Consider the following 19,288-nt stretch of genomic DNA (forward strand, 5'->3'; position numbering starts at 1 on the left):
TATTTTGATCGGTTCGGGTCGGGTCTCGAGTGGAGATCTATTTGTTCTCGGATCGTATCGGGTAGACCAAAAACCCAACCCAACCCACCCATGTCCATCCCTACTATTGACAAAAGAATTTAAGTGATCAAATTCAAGAACCAAAAGTTTAACGGGTTTAAAATAATTGACAGGTGTCAGTTAATGACAACGTTAACCTGGCTCAAACGCAACATAATAGTTTGATTTGATCAGGTCACAAATATATTTTTCAACCAAATAAAGTACGAGGGTAGGTTTGAACAGGGAATTCTTTCTTGCAAACTACTGCTACTACTACCTTTAAACAGCAATGTCCGAACAAAAACGGGGTTGGCAGGTTGCTTAGCTCAAACTCAACTAAGGGTTTAACATTGATGTTCCACTCCATGTATGATTTATGATATTGAAAATTCGGTATAATACACGTACCAAATATACAATTAACTTAATGGAAATAAGCAATTTTGTCGGTCACCTCAGAATTAGCTGGTTCTTCTAACGTCAACAGCTTAAAAAGTAAAGTACATATTTAGTCATCCAATTATTTATATGATTTATTGATCATTTAACTACTTTTTCTTAAAATCATACTTAAATTTATGTTTTGATCACCTTTTATTAAAAAATAAATATAACTACTCACAGGATATTTTTTTTTCCAATGATAATATGAAATTATCTTATGGTGACACGTTAGCATCATCGTTAATATTTTAACGGTGAGTGACCAAAATGGAAGTTAGGTATGTTTTTTTAAAATAATTGAATGGTCAAAACGGAACCGTGAAAATAGTTGATAGACCAAATACGTAGTTTGCCCTAAAAACCAACAACCACAATTACCTAAAACTGATAAGTTCAACTTAGGTTCCATACCGACTTGCAAGCAGTTCATCAACATACCACGTAGAAAAATCAAGTGTCGTTCCTCAATTCCACTAGGAGTAAGGCATTTCCCCTTAGATTAGAAGTCAATCAACTGTGATATGCAGTGTTTAAACTTTAAACCAATGATTAGTGGCATAGTTGGAGAGAAGATTGGCATAGTTCTCTAGTTAGTTGAAACTTGAAAGTTGCCAGACTTTCAAGCAAACCTTCCAATCAGCTTAGAGGACACTAAAATAGACTAGTATTAGACCTTTTGTTATCAATAAAAGCCATTGACATCTATCAACAATCACCATAACTTTGTGCTTCAATTGGATAAGAAATGCCATATAGATGATTCAAAACCATACCGTTGTAAGAGTTATTATCGGAACACTTGGCTTGTGGTTAATTGGGCATGCAGATTCATTTGGAGTGTGCAAACCCTTACCTGAAAACAATAAGAAAAAGAGTTAAAGAGCACAGTCATCCAAATTGCTGAAGAACATATCCCGAGCAGTCAATGTATTGTATCCCTGCTTCGTTGAACCAGGTGACATAGTTTATATGTCCAAAGTTTCGGACGAGATTATCATCTGAGGCGAAAACATTACATCGGCAGCAACCTCCACCCGGATACAACCAGGAATTTTGTAATCACAATGATCTGTCGTCATTTTCCTCACACTTGCCATATCTAACCATCTTCCTTTGCAAGCATACCTGTTATTTGTTGGGCTCCAAGGCAACGAGCTTTTTCTTCTGCCCACTTGACCAATATCACGTTGCAATGGCTGCTACATTGCCCCTACCAATGCTCCCAAGGTGTCTGGTGTACATGCAACCGGCTGAGATGTCGAAAATTCAAGCCTCATCGGCAAGGCCAGCTCGTCCAAGCAGATCAAAAAGGCAAGTATAGTGCTCTGAATCTGGAATAATTCGATAGTCATTCATCATCATATTTAAATAACAAAGCCCCTCATTCACTATAGCCCCACACGGCTACATGCAGATAGAATAGCAAGAAAGGCAAACTGATCTGGATTTACACCAGTTGCTAACATTTACTCAAACACTATAATACTTTCTTTTGAAAGACCAAGCGATGTCCAAGTAACAAGATCAGGCTCTGAAACTGAAACATTTGCAACCGATAAAAAGAACTCAAACTAATTTTTCACTTCATAAGTGTGGACTTGCAACAATTCAGCAGAGGTTTATAAAACTTCACAAGATTGAAATTTGCTTGACACAGTTAATTCATCTGAACAGAAATTTAGTAGCCTCATTTCACTAAGAAGCTATATAACCTTCTCCACATCTCCATGTTGTGCATAACCCACGATCAGAGTGTTCCAAGACATAACATTTCTAGCAGTCATTCCATCAAAGGCATTTCGAGCATCACAAAAATTTCCATTCTTTACATACATATCAACAAGTGCACTCACCACGTGAACATCTAAATCAAAACCAAGTTTAATATTGAGATAATGAATCTTGTTATCTGCCTTCCCGGTTCATAAAATCCCCAACTACGGCAAGATTTAAAGCAAAGAACAAAACGTATAACCTCCCCCTTTAACACCTTCCTTCTTCATCAAATCAAAAACCTCAAAAGTCTCTCGTGTTAAGGAATCCGAAGCATAACAAGAAGCCATCACATTCCACAACACCAAATCTCTACAAGACACTTGATCGAAAGCCCATCTCGCTTCTTCAAATAGACTGCATTTCTCATATAAATTAACAAGAGCATTGCTAACAAAAGAATCATATAAAAATGCCGATTTCACAATAAAACAATGTAACTCTATGCTAAAACGATGTTATTTAGCTCAGAGGAATCACTGAGCAAAGAATTCAAAGTTATGTGATCAAAACCTACGTTGTGTAGTGTATCAATATTTTCGTGAAATAAGAAAAACCCAGACGAATATTCGACTTACAAATCATTGTGTTCTACGCCACCAAGTTTCTAACACGCATTTCATCGAACAACTTCTCTGCATCGTAAAATTGTTCGAATTTAAAATATAAACCTAGCATTTGAGTTTGCAAAGGCAGTACGTTGTTCAACCCTTGTTTTATTATGCGCGAAGGGAGTTGTTTCCCTTCGTTAAGGAGACCTATTTTGGATGAGATTTTGAGGGCGTGGGAATAGAAGCTGTTCGACTCGGGATGCAGTGCCGACGCCGTGTTTCTGAGTGTACTCGACGAGAGATTGGGTTTCAGACTCAGCGCGCGTAACTGGGTGGTTTCTCTAGGAGTGCTGAAGAAGAAGATAACTGTCGTTTGAAATGCATTTTGAATGCATAGGATCAGAAACTGAGTTAGTCAACGATGTTCGATGCTTTTATATATTTTAATTTTTTTTATTAATACCGGTAATTACAATAGTATTATCCGATGATATTATTAACTATTTTATATTGATCTTTTATATTTTAGATTTGATTATTAAACAATTTGTATTATTATTTTATAAAAATAAAATTTAAATAAAACAATTAATAATATTTTCTTTTTAATATTTAGATGGTAAGATGTGCTTGCAATTCACAAAAAAAGAAGCTTCATTTCCTTCACGATTATTTTTATTTTGCTATAACATTTTTATATTTTGATTCATAAAGTATTTTGTTAAAATTTGATTTAATCTAATTAGAAGCTTTATTTTATTATCTACATAAAGATAGTAAACAGAAAATTCTTATGCGGTTTTGGCACTCAATAATATCAATAAACAAACAAATAAATCATGAAAGAGAGAAAAGCCAAGTGGAGCGCATACTGTTGAAGAAACCGTATAACAACAGACAAAAATTAAAATAAAATAAAATGGGGAAAGCATAAAGCTTCTTTCTTTCTTTTTCTCATTACCAAGTTTCTTCTTCAACTTCTTCCGACTTTTCCAAGTTGGAATTTTTGGCTTGAAATCCTTCGCCTATTCTCTCCGCCGCCGCTTCAAAAGGTAAAATTTAAAATTTTCACGTTTTTTGTACTCCTTGAACTTCCTTTTTATTCATTATAAATCATTTATTTTTTTATTCCCCCCTCCTTTCATCTATTCCGTTCTTCTCTAATTAGGGTTTATGAAATTGGTACGACTTTCTGTTTTCCCGTTATATGGATTGTTTTGTTGTTTGTTGTTATTCGAGTTAATTAGTACTTTAGACTTCTAGGTTTCCTTAACTTCTGATGGTTATATGTTGGATTGACTTTATGGTAGATTTCAAAGGTATGAATATTGGAAATTCAAGTTCTTTAGTGTCTTCTTTATGGTGATTTTCAATATTTTTTTATATTCTGTTTTTGGATAATCTGGGCATGTGGCTCTGAGAGGCTGATTATTGTAATAAACGTTTGAGCCACTTGAGTCATGCTCTGTTTGCATGTCATCATTTTCTTATCTTTTGTTTCCCTTCTTTAATTGTATATTGTCTGCTAATGCATACACCTGCCACTATGAGCTGTATGGTTGTGAAGCATGCATAGAAAGCTGGTAACTTGCTATCCTCGACTAACCGAAGAATTTGTTTGAACCGAAATTATGATTGTCTGAAGCTTTTTACTTCTCAACATGATCTTCAGCATCTGCTTAATTGTTTGTATTCCACCTTGCTTATTTCACATTTCTGTTTGGCATGATTAGTGAGGATATATTCTCTTTGCTTGTTCATGCTTGTTAAAGCTTGATTCTATTTTTGTTATTATGTTACATGTTTTTTCTGGCTTGTAAGTTGTTTTTTTCTCCTTTTGTTTAAAAAGTATTACATTCTACTTGACCTTTGATGTCAATAACAGGAGAAAATGCACCAAACTACCTTTGCGTTGAGTGGATGACAAATATAACTGTGGGATATGGGAGGCTGCTGTTGTTCTTCTCAGAAGCCTCATCTGCATGGAACACCTGTATATTATTATGTTAGTAACATGTTCATCTTATGAATATGTCTAATGCCTTTATATTCTTATAGGACTTTGTCCTTCTTCAAACATAAGAAATTGAAGGTGTTTTTTTCGGAATATTGGAGTATTCACTCACCGCTATCCACAATAACAAATTGGAAAAGGAAGAGGCAAATGAGAAAGAAAACTGAATATTTTTAATACCCTTAGTTCAGCCTTTTTATAATTAATTATTCCACAAAATCAATCCCATTCATTCCTTCTTCTTCACTGGAACTGGTTGTAGAACCTGTTATCTGCAGCTGATCTTTTGACTGGATAAATGTTGGAAGTTCTTTCATAGGATATAGTGTGTGCATATGTGTGTGAAGGATGAAGCTCATGTTTGTTTTTCGCCATTATGCTTATATGATAACTTACCTGGTGATTTCTAATTTGTTTAACTGGAGATTTCCTTTTAACTACTATCTTGATAAAAATGTTCTTTAGAGTCTCTTACTTTTATGTATCATTCTTTGAATTTTCAAATGCCTTTCCACAGTGTCCGCCTACATTGGAAGAGAACGAGTCTTTAAGAGCTCACGATGGGTCGGCCTCTACAATGGCTGCAGTTCTGGTTAATTTGAATCTAGAAGTACCTGACACATTTAGGCCACCTCCAGCACCTTTGCCATATGATGGGGTCTTAGGGTATCCAAATTCAGCTGATACAGAGTCTTTCAAGGAAACTGTCAGTGGGGACAGTTTTCAGACACTGCCTACATGTGAAGATCTTGAGGAATCAGATTGCAGAACACTGTCTAGTTCTTTAATTCTTTCACCAAGAAAACCAGAAGCCACAGCATTAATTGAATCTAATAAATCATCAACGGAAGAAGAGGATACATGTCCTATTTGTCTTGAAGGTAGGTCTACTCTTACTGCCTAAGGCATTAATTGCTAGTGTAAGATCTAAAAACCATGTTTGCTGCTACCTGATTACTGTATGTTGGAAACTGTGTCAATTTCTTAATTTAATATCTTTAGCAGCTCATAAATGATAGCTTGTATATGGTGCCTGGACATGCAGAGTATGACGAAGAGAATCCGAAGCTTGTAACAAAATGTGAACATCATTTTCACCTCTCATGCATTTTGGAATGGATGGAAAGAAGTGACACCTGCCCTTTATGTGATCAGGTTTTTTCTCTTTCAAATTGCTATAAATTTTACACTCATAGTTGGTTACCCGCATGAGATTAGATTATAGTCACACTCGTAGTAGAGGGATTAACTTGAGACAAGGCTTATAGTCACACTTGTTGGAGCAATATACTGTGCTGACAAATGAACTCAAGTATACTGTGCTGACAAATGAACTCAAGTTTTCTCTAACTAGTGGATGGTGCAAGAAAAGAAACGGGAATTATAGTTTACTATTTTAAAAGTAAATAGAATGAATCTGCAGACTTCTAATCCTGTGCCAAATCTCGCACATTACATAACTTTGCAGGTATTTGTTTATGGTGATGTTGACAAAGTAGTGATAACTGATATGTTGTATTATTTTAATGTTACAGGAAATTATATTTGATCAGACTTTTGATCAATAACTCCTTATTCAAGATAGAATTCTTTTGTTGTTTGAGAGTAAATTTCCACCAAGGACATTGCAGATGCATATTAGGTTTTGGTTCTGCAGCTGGTCAGACGGTGTTCCCACAAATCGACTTTTACCATTGTTATATGAAAGGTTGCATGTATTTAGGCTGCCAATATTTATATCACTTCTTCAAGGCGCTTTGACTCGGGAGAAATAAGAATCTAGTTGACACAATGTTAATGCAACTCTGGATGTTGATGCTCCTCTTCTGTGGTTGAATATTTTGTCATCAGCTTTTAGATCAGCGGGAGAAAGACGGTGTAAGCTACGAGGTATTGAAGGGGTTGGAATCAGTTTCTGAAATTGAATGTTGAATGCTTCCTTTCTTGTTTGCAGAACAAGATGAGTTTACTTGTTTATATTCTCTATCATTTCCCTGGTTTTCTTCTATTTCTGAAATTGAATACCGTGTGCTACCTTTCTTTTGCTATGGTTTTGTATATATATATATATATATATATTGGTATTTAAATGGATTTATGATTTCGGATGCTCGACGTGTTAATTGAAATATACACCTCATATGAATAAAATTGTCAATTATCAAAGTTAATTTATATTAATCAACTTTTATTTATCATTTTTAATGTATTAAATATTAGTATTATTAATAAATGTTTTCAGAATGCCATTTAACAAAATAGTCTAAAGGTAAAATTTTCTCTGAATGACGACTGAGAATAAGTCTGCAGAATGTGGTAAATTCTTAGAATACGGTTGTTTTGAAACTTTTAGGGAGGGGGTCTACTTAAATGCTTTGCATGGCAGAGGTTTTGCACTTTGGAAACCTTCACATCCTTTCCAGCTTTTTTTTTTTTTTGATAGAATAAGGCCTCATTAAAACCCCCCTTCTTATCCTCCATGTTACAAACATAACATGAAGGACATTGGAAGGAGGGAAAGAGTGCCTCTAACTTTTATTAATAGGAACAATAATACACCTCCACATCTCTACAACAACTTCTTACACAACAAAACAACCATAATTCTGAAAGCATAAAACACCCTAATACACTTTTAATAGTAACAACCAAGACAACACCTTAACAGTTACACAACTAAAATCAGCCTATGCCAGCTTTAGCTAATTCATCAACTTCCCAATTAGCTGTTCTCGAGATGTGCCTTATGATAATACCCTTCCTCTCCACAGCAGAAGCTATATCCGTTATCAAGGATTGGAACAAAGTAGGACTAAGGATCGGATTATTAATCCACTTCAGAGCATTAGAAGAGTCTGATTCCAAAATAATCCTCTGTTTTGAAAAAAAATCGGTTTCAACTTCCTCAATAAGAATCAACCCTCTATTAATAGCCAAAAGCTCCACGAGTAAAGGAGGACCTCCCCCAACCTTCTCTGAAAATGACCCAAGCACCAACCCGCTGCCATCCCTAATCAAGCCACCTATACCACCCTTATCCCAATCTTTAACCATTGCACCATCAACGTTTACTTTTAAAAACCCTTCCGGAGGAGGACTCCACCTGGAAGAAGGAAGATTCTTCTTATGCGAATTGCCAAGTTGATCTGCAAGTTTTAAATCACCCATCAAAGAATCGAAATGAAAGTGAACATCCTTAACTGATGTTTCGAACCAAGAAACAGTTCTGAAACGTGTAATGAAGAACAACAACACCGGATCAACCTTCCCATTCTGAAAAATCACCTCATTCCTACATTTCCAAACAGACCACAATACCGCTCTTGGAATAAACTTCCATATGAGAGATCGTGGCACTAGATCATCCCAGGCCATAAAGAAATCCATCAACGAACCAGGAACCACAAAGAAAACATTCCATAATTTTAAAAACTTAGCCCACAAGACCCATACCACTTCGCAGTGAAGAAACAGATGAGCGACCGACTCATTATACTTCCTGCACATAGGGCAGACAGAGTCTTCAACCCCAGTAACTCCTCTCTTCAGCAGTTCCTCTTTCACCGCAACTCTATGATGAGCAAGTTGCCAAACGAAAGATTCCACACGTGGTGGAGCTACTCCTTTCCAAACATATCTTTCCCAATTGCTTTCTAATTCAACATTACCCTCTATATCAAAATAAGCATTCACACATGATTTTGCTGTAAAACAACCCTCTCCATTTCCCAACCAAATCCAACAATCTTCCTCAACTAGGGACAAAGAAGAGTTGTTCAACAGAGAAATAATTTGTAGCCACTGTTCAACCTCCCAATCTACCAAATTCCTTCTCGTTTGAATATCCCAAACCCAACCCGCATCAGAATGCAATCTGAATTCTGCAACCTTACCCTCTTTATTATTCGAGAGAGCAAATAACCTTGGAAACCTATCTTTAAGAGGAACCGAACCCAACCAAACATCATGCCAAAACTTAACTGTTTCTCCATTTCCTGCTCTAACACACAAATTTCTCCGAAAACAGTCCCCAAATGCATCACATGAAAAGAAATTCTTAACAACTCATCTCCAAATCCAAGAAGTACGAGCTATCCAAGAATTCCGAATCATCAAAGAATTAAGATCCAAATTGTAGACACAGCACAAAACAGATTTCCACCAAGAGTTTTTCTCTGCAGCAAATTTCCACACCCATTTCCCCAAAAGAGCCCTGTTTAATAACAACAGATTCGGGATCCCTAAACCCCCCAACTTCTTAGGCTTACACACCAAATCCCACTTAATCCAATGAATGTTCTTTTTCTCTGATGCTCCCCCCATAAAAACGATGCCATGATAGAGTTTAATTTGTTGAGAACGCTACTAGGGATCCGAAAAATAGAAAGGTAGTATATTGGAAGAGAGCACAAAACAGATTTGACCAAGATAGCCCTTCCAGCCAGAGATAAAGACTTGGCCTTCCAACCAGCCAAACTCTTATAAAATTTTTGAACTACCGGTTCCCACATGGAAAAGGAATTCCTCTTGGCCCCCAATGGAAGACCTAAATACTCCGATGGAAAAACTCCCTTTACACACCCTATTTCCTTTGCCCATGTAACTAACTCCTCCTCTCCCACGTTAATTCCAAAAATTCTACTCTTGGACAAATTCAACTTCAAACCCACCAGCAGTTCATAAATTAGAAGCACCCTCCTAATATTCACCAAATCATGACTAGAAGCCTTACTAAAAATTATTAAGTCATCCGCAAATTGCAAATGAGATAACATGAAAGAACGGTCATTAGAGCCTAATTCAAAACCCGAGAAAAGCCCCTTGTTCACTGCTTTCACCAGCATTAAATGTAGCAATTCCCCTCCCAAATTAAACAACAAAGGGGATAACGAGCAGCCCTGCCTTAGACCTCTAGTAATGTTGATTTTCTCCGTAGGAGTGCCATTTACCAGGACTGAAATGGAAGCTGTTGAAACACATTTATACATCCAAGAACTCCATCTAGCTCTAAATCCCATTTTACTCATTATTTTCAACAAGATCTTCCAATCAACCGAATCAAAAGCTCTTTTGAAGTCCACCTTAAAGACAACTCCCTTCAATCATTTTTTCCTCCAACAATCAATGCCTTCATTTGCTATAAACGCACAATCTAAAATATGTCTCCCCGGAATAAATGCGAATTGTGATGGACTAATAACATCATTAATACACAAGCTTAACCTTCTAGCTAGAACTTTTGAAAGAATTTTGTAGAAACCCCCAACAAGACTAATAGGCCTAAAGTCTTCAAGCCCCTCCGGATTGTCCCTCTTTGGAATAAGAGAGAGGAAAGAGTGGTTTGTTTCCATGCCCCATTCTTTACCCTCATAAAATTCCTTAAAAAACAGCAGCAAAACTTCCTTCAGATTTGGCCAAAACTTCTTAAAAAAACCTAAATTCAGTCCATCAGGACCAGGTGCTTTGTTACTATCCGAATTAGCTATTACACCCCAAATTTCCTCTTCATAGAAAGGCTTCTCGAGGGCCATACTCTGCTGTTCCGAAAGCTTTAAAAAATCCAAGTCCAGTTCTTCAACTTCCAATGTATTGTCCTGGTTTAACAACCCCTTGAAAAAGTGAACCACCGAATCTTTAATTAGTTTTGGATCTGAAATGTCTTCGTTATCAACTTTGATGGATTTGATGTTGTTTCTCCTCCCTCTACCTCTTGCACACTGATGGAAAAATCTGGTGTTTTTATCCCCATTCAAATTCCACTTCAACCTTGACTTTTGAAACCAAATCAGTTCATCTTTTTTATACAAGTCCCACAGCTCTTTCTTTGCTACCACTAGGTTCTTCATAGACACCATGGAGATACCTTGTTGCAAATTAAGTTCCATCACCTGTATTTCTTTTCCCAGGAATCTCAAGATAGCCCTTCCCAGACCATTTCTTCACTGCTCCCTGCACTCCTTTTAGTACACTAGAGATTGGTTGCCTATTCTCCACATCACAAAGCTTGACAAGTTCCCCTTCCAGCTTGTTGATTATTTTCTCATTTTGGTTTATGTTAAAGTGTTAGCTGAAGATCCATGGATTGTATATGGCAAGTGTAGACGTCAGTTTTTATTCGGGTTATTTTTATTATTATTATTATTATTATTATTATTATTATTATTATTATTATTATTATTATTATTCAGGCATAATACACCAAGCCCAGCAGTAAATCGGGCCCAAATCAAACCCAAACCCAAAAAAGGCCTAAAATCAAACCTAACCTAATATACTTTAAACATTAGCCCCTGTTTAACCGTCGCCGCCGCCTACCACTGTCTCTTCTTCTTCCACCATCGTCGTCGTCCCCTTTTAGTCAAAGCCACTACTATTGTCATCGCCTCCACATGTCAGTCAAAGCCACTACCACTGCGCCGCCTCCAGTCATCATTGTCTACAGTGAAAAGAAAAAAAATTATCACTATAAAAAAGAGGAGATCGATTCTAACAAAGAAAAAATAAAAAATGAAGGAAAAAACTGAGAAAGAGGAAAGAAAGGAGAATCGAGAAATAAAAAATGGAGAAGATAAAAAGGGGTTCACCTTAGGCTGAGGTCCCTCGTCGGTGTTCGGACAATCAAATCGTCAATTCAGACGGTGAGGAGATGCACAAGAACGAGGGAACCCATATACTTTTGTTTGTACTCTATCCAACGGTGGACGATGATGGATCGAAGATGAAAAAGCCAAACGATTTTTGGCTATTTCGTGTATTTTGATATCACTTATGGCGGTTTGGACCCTAGATCTGTGATCCTAACGTCAAGTCGAGACCGTCAGGGAAATTTTAAATCGAAAGGACGTCGGAGGACGATGGCCGACGACAGAGCCAATCGTCGGAGTTTGGAGCATATAGAGAAGTGAGAGAGTGAAAAAAAGGGAAGAAAATGAAATGAAATAAAAAAAAGGGAAGAAAAAAGCGTTATACATCAGTAACGAAACAATGTCGTTTTGGTTTCTCCAGCTTGTGTATTTTGGGCTTCCAGGTATAATCTCTTCCGCGATACCTCCAGGTTTTCAATATTTTCAATTTTGTCCTTAATCGCACGAATCAAATTATGTTCTTTGTAATTTGCCCCCCAAAGTTTCAATGTATGCAATATGGTCACTAAATGAAATCCACACTTTCGTATCTCAAGCCTTCAATTTCATACGTGTTTTATTTTAATCCCTACTGCATGTAATTTTAAGGTTAAAGTATAGTAATGGTCACTAAACTTTTATAAAGCATTCATTTAGGTCCCCCAACTTTTAAAACTTACAATACAGTTCTCCAACATTTAACTCGTTTGTAATATGGTCCTCGACGTAACCGGTCGTTTGACGTCATTACACTATCGTTAGTACGTTTACAATATGGTCACTAAACTTTTCAGGCGCTTTCATTTAGGTCCCCCAACTTTTAAAACTTGCAACACAATCCTCAATTTCCAAAACATAAAAAAATCCAATTCGTTCACGATATATCAGTCCCATAATCAACATGAACTTATTAAAAAGAATACGAGCTCACAGGACGCCGAAAACCACATGTCGGGTAAATATAATTGTAATATCCCAAAATCAGGGTTAGTGACTAAAATAGAAGTTTTGAAATTTTGAGGTCTAATTTTAAAAAATTAAAAAGTTTAGGGACTTAATTGGGAATATTTATGAAGGATTGTTTAGTAAATATTTAATGAAGTAAGGGTAAATTAGTCTTTTCTAAGGAAATTTTATTATTATTCCTTTATAAGGATATGAAACACGTGGAAATGGGATAAAAAGGAAAGAAAAGTATGGAGACTTGGTTTTCTTCTTCTCCCTCGTTGCCATGAGCTCCATTTCTAAGGTGAGTCTTGGTAAACTGATTATTTCTTGAGTTTTAAGCTTAGTTTTGATTCTTGGAGTGTTAAGAAAGCTTAATAAGAGATTAAAGTGTGTTGAAACTCCAAGATAGATAAGTTATGAATGATTAAATATGAGGAGTTTTTAAGTGAATTGATGAGGAAGAAGTTATAAATAGATTTTTAAGTCAAATTTGACTTGTCAATGATCTAATTAAGAAGTTGGAAGTAATAGAAGTGAATTAAGAACATGTTGAATAATTGGCAAGATTTTTAAATTCAAGGGTTCTAATGAGATATTTGATAATTTGATGAGTTAAAGTGATATAAGATGGTTTGAGTAGGTATATTTGAGTTTAATTAATCAAAAGAAGTTAGTAGAGTGGAAGTTAGACAAGTTACGGAAAATTTTTGAGTGAAACAAGTGAGTTATGGGTATGGGGTATGGGTATTGTTCATATAGTACCGATACTTCAAAGCTAAAAAGAGTATAAATTGAGCCTAGGGTATCGATACTGAAGGAACAGTATCGATACCATATAATATAATTGGATAAAATCTTTTAAGAAGTATCGATACCTAAAGTGGTGGTATCGGTACTGGTTAAAGAGGTATCGGTACCAATGTGGAGGTATCGATACCATTCTTAATATAAAATTACAGAATCGAAAATAGGTATCGATACCATGGAAGGGTATCGATACTACAAGCATGAGGGTATCGGTACTATAACAGTAGTATCGATACTACTTAGGTTGGGATTAAGAAAGTATTGCTTTGGTTAGTTTATATTCGTAAGAATATTTTTGAGTAATTTGAATCCCGATAATTATTGGATTGTGTATTCGTGTAGATAACGATCGAGAACAAAGTCTGGACAAGTCGACCAAGTAGTAGTAATCGGGAAAGATATAAGAGATCGGTATTGATTAATGAGGCCAAGTGAGTGCATCTTATTTTGATATAGGATTATGTGGAAATTAGACTTGCGATAAGTTTATTTCCTATAATTATAATGCATGAAATCATGAATATAAGTATGTGAATGACATGATTTGTATGTATGCATTTTTATATGTATTGATATGTTCTTATATGTGCTATAGGATTTATGTAAAAGAAAATATTATTATGTGATAATATGAGAATATAAAATAAGTTATGTAAGTTTATGATCATAAGAGATAAGTCATGTGACAAGATATATGTGATACACGAAAATGTAATATAAGCTATGTATAAGTTATGAGCCATGTAAATATATGTCTATGAGAAGGTTATAGGAGTCATGTGAAACTCAGCTAAATAAATAGATTAAATTAGTATATAAATAATGTAAGATAAGTGATATAGATTATATGATTGTATAGGTTACATGATCCGTATAAATTCAGGTTAGTGTAATAAACCATGTGAACTGGTATAAATGATTTATATGAGTAAATAGAAAAGTGGGATAAGATAAGTAGCATTTACTTATAGGATAATATGAGATTATATGAACATGTAGTATAAACTCTATGAGGAAGACTTAGGTGTTATATGATTTAGGCATGGAAATGAATCTAAGATATAGTCAATTGAAATTCTTATGTGATATAAGTATATGGTATTGCTATGCAGATTATATGAAAGAGTATACATGAGTACATGTGTAAGTTTATATGGTATTGATAAGATATATGAGATGATATGTCTATGTGATAACATGAGAAAATGAAATAAGTTCAATGACATTGAACTATGTGAAAATAAGTATATGAAATATGCAATATATGACAATGAGCTATTAGAATATACAAGAATGTTATATGATCTATGTGATAAGAAGTTATGAGACTACATGTGCATATGTGATAAACATAAATGGTAATGCCCATGTTATGTGATGTGAGAGCTATAGGTATAGTTGGCATGTCAAGAGTCAAGGGTTACATAGGTCATTCGGGACAAATTTTATATGCCACTAAGTGGGAGTTATATGAGCTGTGGTGACATCATATGCGCACAACCTCAAAGTACTCACATACCTTAAGTTCTCAGAAATATACATGGGCTAATAAAGAGATAATATTAATAAACTTGGTACAATGTTATATGTGTTTCTTTGTGAAATGATATATGTATCATATGATGTATAGGTTATTATGATATGAAATATATTACGTGAATCATATGTAATTGTGTGTATTGTTTAGTTAAATGATTCATATGATAGTTAAGAATGTTAAGTACAAGAATATATGACTAAAAGATATGAATGAATATAATAATGATAAGAAAATGAGGTTAATGACGATAATGACAAGATATGTAGATGTATACAATTAACTATATGAAACGTGATATTATTTTGTGTGATATCATTGATATGAAATTTTCATGCATTGTTAATTAGTTAGAGTTTCATTATATGTTTTATTATGCCTCACTAAGTCAATGACTTAGTGTGTGAGTGTTTCATACGTAGGTTCTGAGAGGATGAAAAGAGAATCAAAGATAGGCAAGACAGGTCAGCTTATCATTTCCAAAAATCATATCAGAAACATATGTATTTTATAATATTGATTGTAGTTGACATGTAAATAAAGATTTATTAGATTATGCTCTGATCAGTTTTGTAAAACTACATGATTGTATTCAATGCAATGTATTCAGTTTTAATGTCAATTTGAATTATCAACTATTTTGAAAAAGAAAACGTTTTGAAAAGTCAATGTGACACTTCAGACTCGTATCTGGGTCGGGTACCGGGTTTGGGGTGTTACAACAATTCCCAGTAAACTAGTACCAGCAGTCTCTCGAATTGAGTCTGACGCCACTATGTCGATACTCTCAACCAATTCCCTGATTTAAAGGAAAACCAAACAAGAAGATTAAAATAATTTAGCCTAGGACCCTCTTTCACTTCTATTATGATGGATTGAATATCTTTCATAAGGAGTACTAAAAGTTTTTATTAAGAATAAAGGAAGAAAATTAGATGGTTTTGGATCAAAACTAACACTGAATATCCAGATCATTGACATGCAGTTCCAGAAACATAAAAATTTCAACAAAAAACACACAATGCTAGCTGAAAATGGGAAAGTGCGAAAAAGGAAAAGCTTACTTCCGAATGACCCAAAAGAGAAAATAAATACCTTATTGCAAGTGAGGGAAGAAGCTGAGAAATAAACGCAATCGGTGTTGCGTTCTAACAATTCTTCCTCAATTTGTTCTTTGTAAATAAAAAGCTTAAAGATAGAGAACTGTTTGGGTTTACAATTTTACATGGCGGAAAATTGAAGAACAAAAACCAAACGAGAGTGCATGTGAGCGAAAGAGACTGAGAGGTGAATGTGTTGTTTGGGATTTTGTTATATTTGATCATATGTTGGAAAATCTTTAACCACAAGGTTTAAACGAAGAAATTATTATATGTCATTTATACAAAATAATTCTAGCTTTGTTGGTGACTTTCAACAATGATACTTAGTTCATCTTAGTAGTATTTGTCAACTCTGCATTTCTAACCCCATTTTTTTCTCACAAGCATTTCATCGAACATCTATGTTTCACTTGAGATGACATGTATCTAACATTACACCTTGAATCGTTGATGGTTCTGATAGTCCCTTGGTCTGGTCTTCTCTTAATGGACCCTTATTCAATTCAACACTTCCACATAATTCAAAGTTAGATTAGAATTTCCCATGCATCCCTGACTGAAAAGTTACGCTGGAAATGAGAAGAGAGAAGTAAAAAAGGAAATTCGAGATCGAAAAAGAATTTGGGATTTAAAATGAAATTAAGGACTGTGTTGCAAGTTTTAAAAGTTAGGGGACCTAAATACAAGCGTCTGAAAAGTTTAGTGACCATATTGCAAACGTACTGACGACATTATAACGACGTCAAACGGCCAGTTACGTCGGGGACCATATTACAAAAGGACTAAATATTAGAGGACTGTATTGCAAGTTTTAAAAGTTGGGGGACCTAAATGAAAGCTTTAGAAACGTTCAGTGACCATTACTATACTTTACCCTAATTTTAATTACATATTGATATCACATTTGACTTGCATATTTAATATTTTATTTATTTATTTTTAGTCACTATTTTTGTAATGTTTGAATATTCTTGTGAAATTATTGCATGTATAGCCCTTATATTTTCTCCATGGTTAGGATTCGCCTTTTCATATTAACCTTAAATATTTATAATTATGTTGATCTAATATGTGTTTGTTATGTCATTGAGTTATGTTTGTTAAATATATGTATTTAGTATAGTAATGTACCTATATATTACATTTATTATATGCTCGCATATAAATGCATACATTGTTTAAGGTAATACTTTTTTATTTGTTACTCATATTTTATTTCTAATACCATTATTTATTTAATATTTTAGTATCTATGAAATCTTTAGTTGCTCGACTAACCTATAGATGACCTCCAAAAACCTGGGGTGTCCTTCTGAAGGTTATTCGAATAAAAATTAATTTTCATATTATTTAATATTTATTTATGTTTCTGATATATTAAGTTAATTAAAATATTTTACCCCATTTTAAATAAATGTATAATTTTTTTATATTTTTATTATTTTTTTAGTGAAATTATTCTAACAAAATGAATAATTATAGTTGGTTTTATTTATCATTCCATTTTCTATTTAGTCATCTATTACATTAAGTTCGATATTCTATCCATCTCGCATATAGCATCTATTATTTTCGCACTCATGAATCACAAATTTATTTTCCTGTTTCCCAAATTAATCAAAGGCAATGTTGTAATACGTCATGTGTTAACGAAATTACGTCCAACATAACTGAATTCAAATTTCTGTTAATTCACGTAGTAAGAAAACATCCTTTTTAAATAAAGCCAAGTAAATTAAATCACCTTTATCGAGTCAAGTATTTCATAAATAAACTCATTCATTTTTTTAATTCATCGAAATAAAAGGATCGTAACTTAAAAATTGAATTAAAATTTGTAAAATCCCACTATTTAGACAATGTATAATTAAAAGTACAAATTTTGGGCACTGTAGTGGTACTAATTATTCTCCACGCGTAATCGACTTCCGAATCCTTAAAAATAGATTTCTGGTGATACATAGACCATTTTTTTTAATTGATTTTTCTTAAAATTATTTTAAAAGACATTTTCTAGGTATTCGACCTACCTAACCCAAAGGTCAATGACGACTCCAAATCATTTCCAAATAAATTTCAAATTAAACAGAAATCCCAAATTTTCCAAAAATTATAGTCATAATTATTTTTTAAATTAAATTATTTATAGTGAAAATGGTTATGACAGCTTGACGACTCTGCTAGAGATATTTGAGAGTTAGGCCTTATTCGATTATACGTTTTCAGAGTGGTTGGAAATTTATAATTTGAACCTTTACTTGGATTACGATCCTTTTAATTTTAATTTTCATAATCATGCATCAGTTTTTTTCACTCTTGTAAACAGTGGTACTAATGTTTGTTTTCGTGTTGTCAGACTTGTTAAGATTTTCGAAAACAAGTCTTTGTTTTTATATTTGCCAAAAGATTTGTGAGTTACTCCTCACACACAACACGTGCATTTGCATGTCATAAGATTTATACTCGATGTCTGTCTCGCTAAGTGGGAGTGAATTGCTAGTGTCTTCGTGATTAGCCCTCCACATAGGCTAGTGAGTCACTCCAGGATTACATGCCTTTTGATCTTCGTGAGCAGCCCTCCATGTAGACATAAGGAATGTGCTTCCTCAAATTAAACTCGATCTGCTTAAGTCTATAATGGATAAAGATTGGGGGTTTGGCAACTCAAGGGGATACCAACATTAAGGAAAATTCGAGTACCATTTCCTTTATAGCTGAAACCATACATATAGATATTTTCATACATAGATGCATAATTCTTATAGGTCTTCCAAGGAAAGAAGTGAAAATCAAAATTCAAGCCTTTACTATAGGGAATTACATTTAGAGTGATAGAACCTTAAGAATTTAAAATCCCAATCCACAGAACAATCATTACTTTGAAGTGGGGCATGTCACCCGACTGATATGATATTTTTCAAACTAAATTTAAAGAAACAAAAATTGATTTTAAAATATTGGGTAAGTCATTTGGGCCATCAGTAAGCCTTTCAAGAATTATGATTAAATCCTTTGAGTCATCTGTAAACCTTTCAGCGAGATAATAAGCCCTTCGGGCCAAATCTATAAGACATTCGGGCAATATATATGATAACTTTTTATAAATTTGATTCCATCACATAAGGAGTTAGATCATGTCATATCGCTTAAGATAGTTTGCCTCGAAACTCATAATCATCTCACTTAAGATTACTTTTCTTAAAACATATTTTACCTCACTTGAGATTGTTTTTCTTAAAACAAATTTTATTTCACTTGAGATTATTTTTTCTAAAAAATAAATTTATCTCACTTGAGGTTGTTTTACAATGAATGCAGTTAAATGCATTTAAGTGTAGTGCATGAAGTTCTCGTATGCAGAAATATTGATCATCAATATTCTTTTGATTATCAAGTTGATATTTTACTTGATCATTCTTGAATAGACCCTGCCTTGGTATCAATGT

General features: G+C 34.2%; 1 protein-coding gene and 1 pseudogene across 3 annotated transcripts; one reads left to right on the forward strand and one right to left on the reverse strand.

Annotated features, from left to right (window-relative positions):
* Positions 1-869: 869 nt before the first annotated feature.
* LOC120125575 lies at positions 870-3,194 on the reverse strand (annotated as a pseudogene).
* Positions 3,195-3,716: 522 nt separating this feature from the next.
* On the forward strand, positions 3,717-6,934 carry LOC120125883 (probable E3 ubiquitin-protein ligase RHB1A). Of its 3 annotated transcripts, XM_039144214.1 has the most exons (6): positions 3,717-3,857; positions 3,951-3,955; positions 4,694-4,815; positions 5,342-5,705; positions 5,870-5,979; positions 6,360-6,934. In XM_039144214.1, exons 3-6 carry the CDS (start codon positions 4,753-4,755, stop codon positions 6,390-6,392), a joined length of 570 nt encoding a protein of 189 aa, XP_039000145.1. In that variant the 5' UTR covers positions 3,717-3,857; positions 3,951-3,955; positions 4,694-4,752; the 3' UTR covers positions 6,393-6,934. The 3 variants fall into 3 exon arrangements, with proteins under 3 accessions (XP_039000145.1, XP_039000139.1, XP_039000150.1); XM_039144208.1 differs by lacking the exon at positions 3,951-3,955 and having other exon boundaries at positions 3,717-3,862; positions 4,696-4,815; XM_039144219.1 differs by lacking the exon at positions 3,951-3,955 and having other exon boundaries at positions 3,718-3,857; positions 4,689-4,815.
* The last annotated feature ends 12,354 nt before the right edge of the window (positions 6,935-19,288 follow it).

Source organism: Hibiscus syriacus, unplaced genomic scaffold (assembly GCF_006381635.1).
Source record: "Hibiscus syriacus cultivar Baekdansim isolate YM2019G1 unplaced genomic scaffold, ASM638163v2 tig00001349_pilon, whole genome shotgun sequence".
In the NCBI taxonomy this organism is placed as follows: Eukaryota; Viridiplantae; Streptophyta; class Magnoliopsida; order Malvales; family Malvaceae; genus Hibiscus; species Hibiscus syriacus.

Excerpts from the sequence above, each read along its gene's own strand:
- LOC120125883 (XM_039144208.1), top strand. The coding sequence starts at position 4,753 with ATGGGAGGCTGCTGTTGTTCTTCTCAGAAGCCTCATCTGCATGGAACA. Across the intron at positions 4,816-5,341 it reads GAACACCTGTATATTATTAT|TGTCCGCCTACATTGGAAGA; the intron begins GTTAGTAACATG and ends GCCTTTCCACAG. Across the intron at positions 5,706-5,869 it reads ATGTCCTATTTGTCTTGAAG|AGTATGACGAAGAGAATCCG; the intron begins GTAGGTCTACTC and ends CTGGACATGCAG.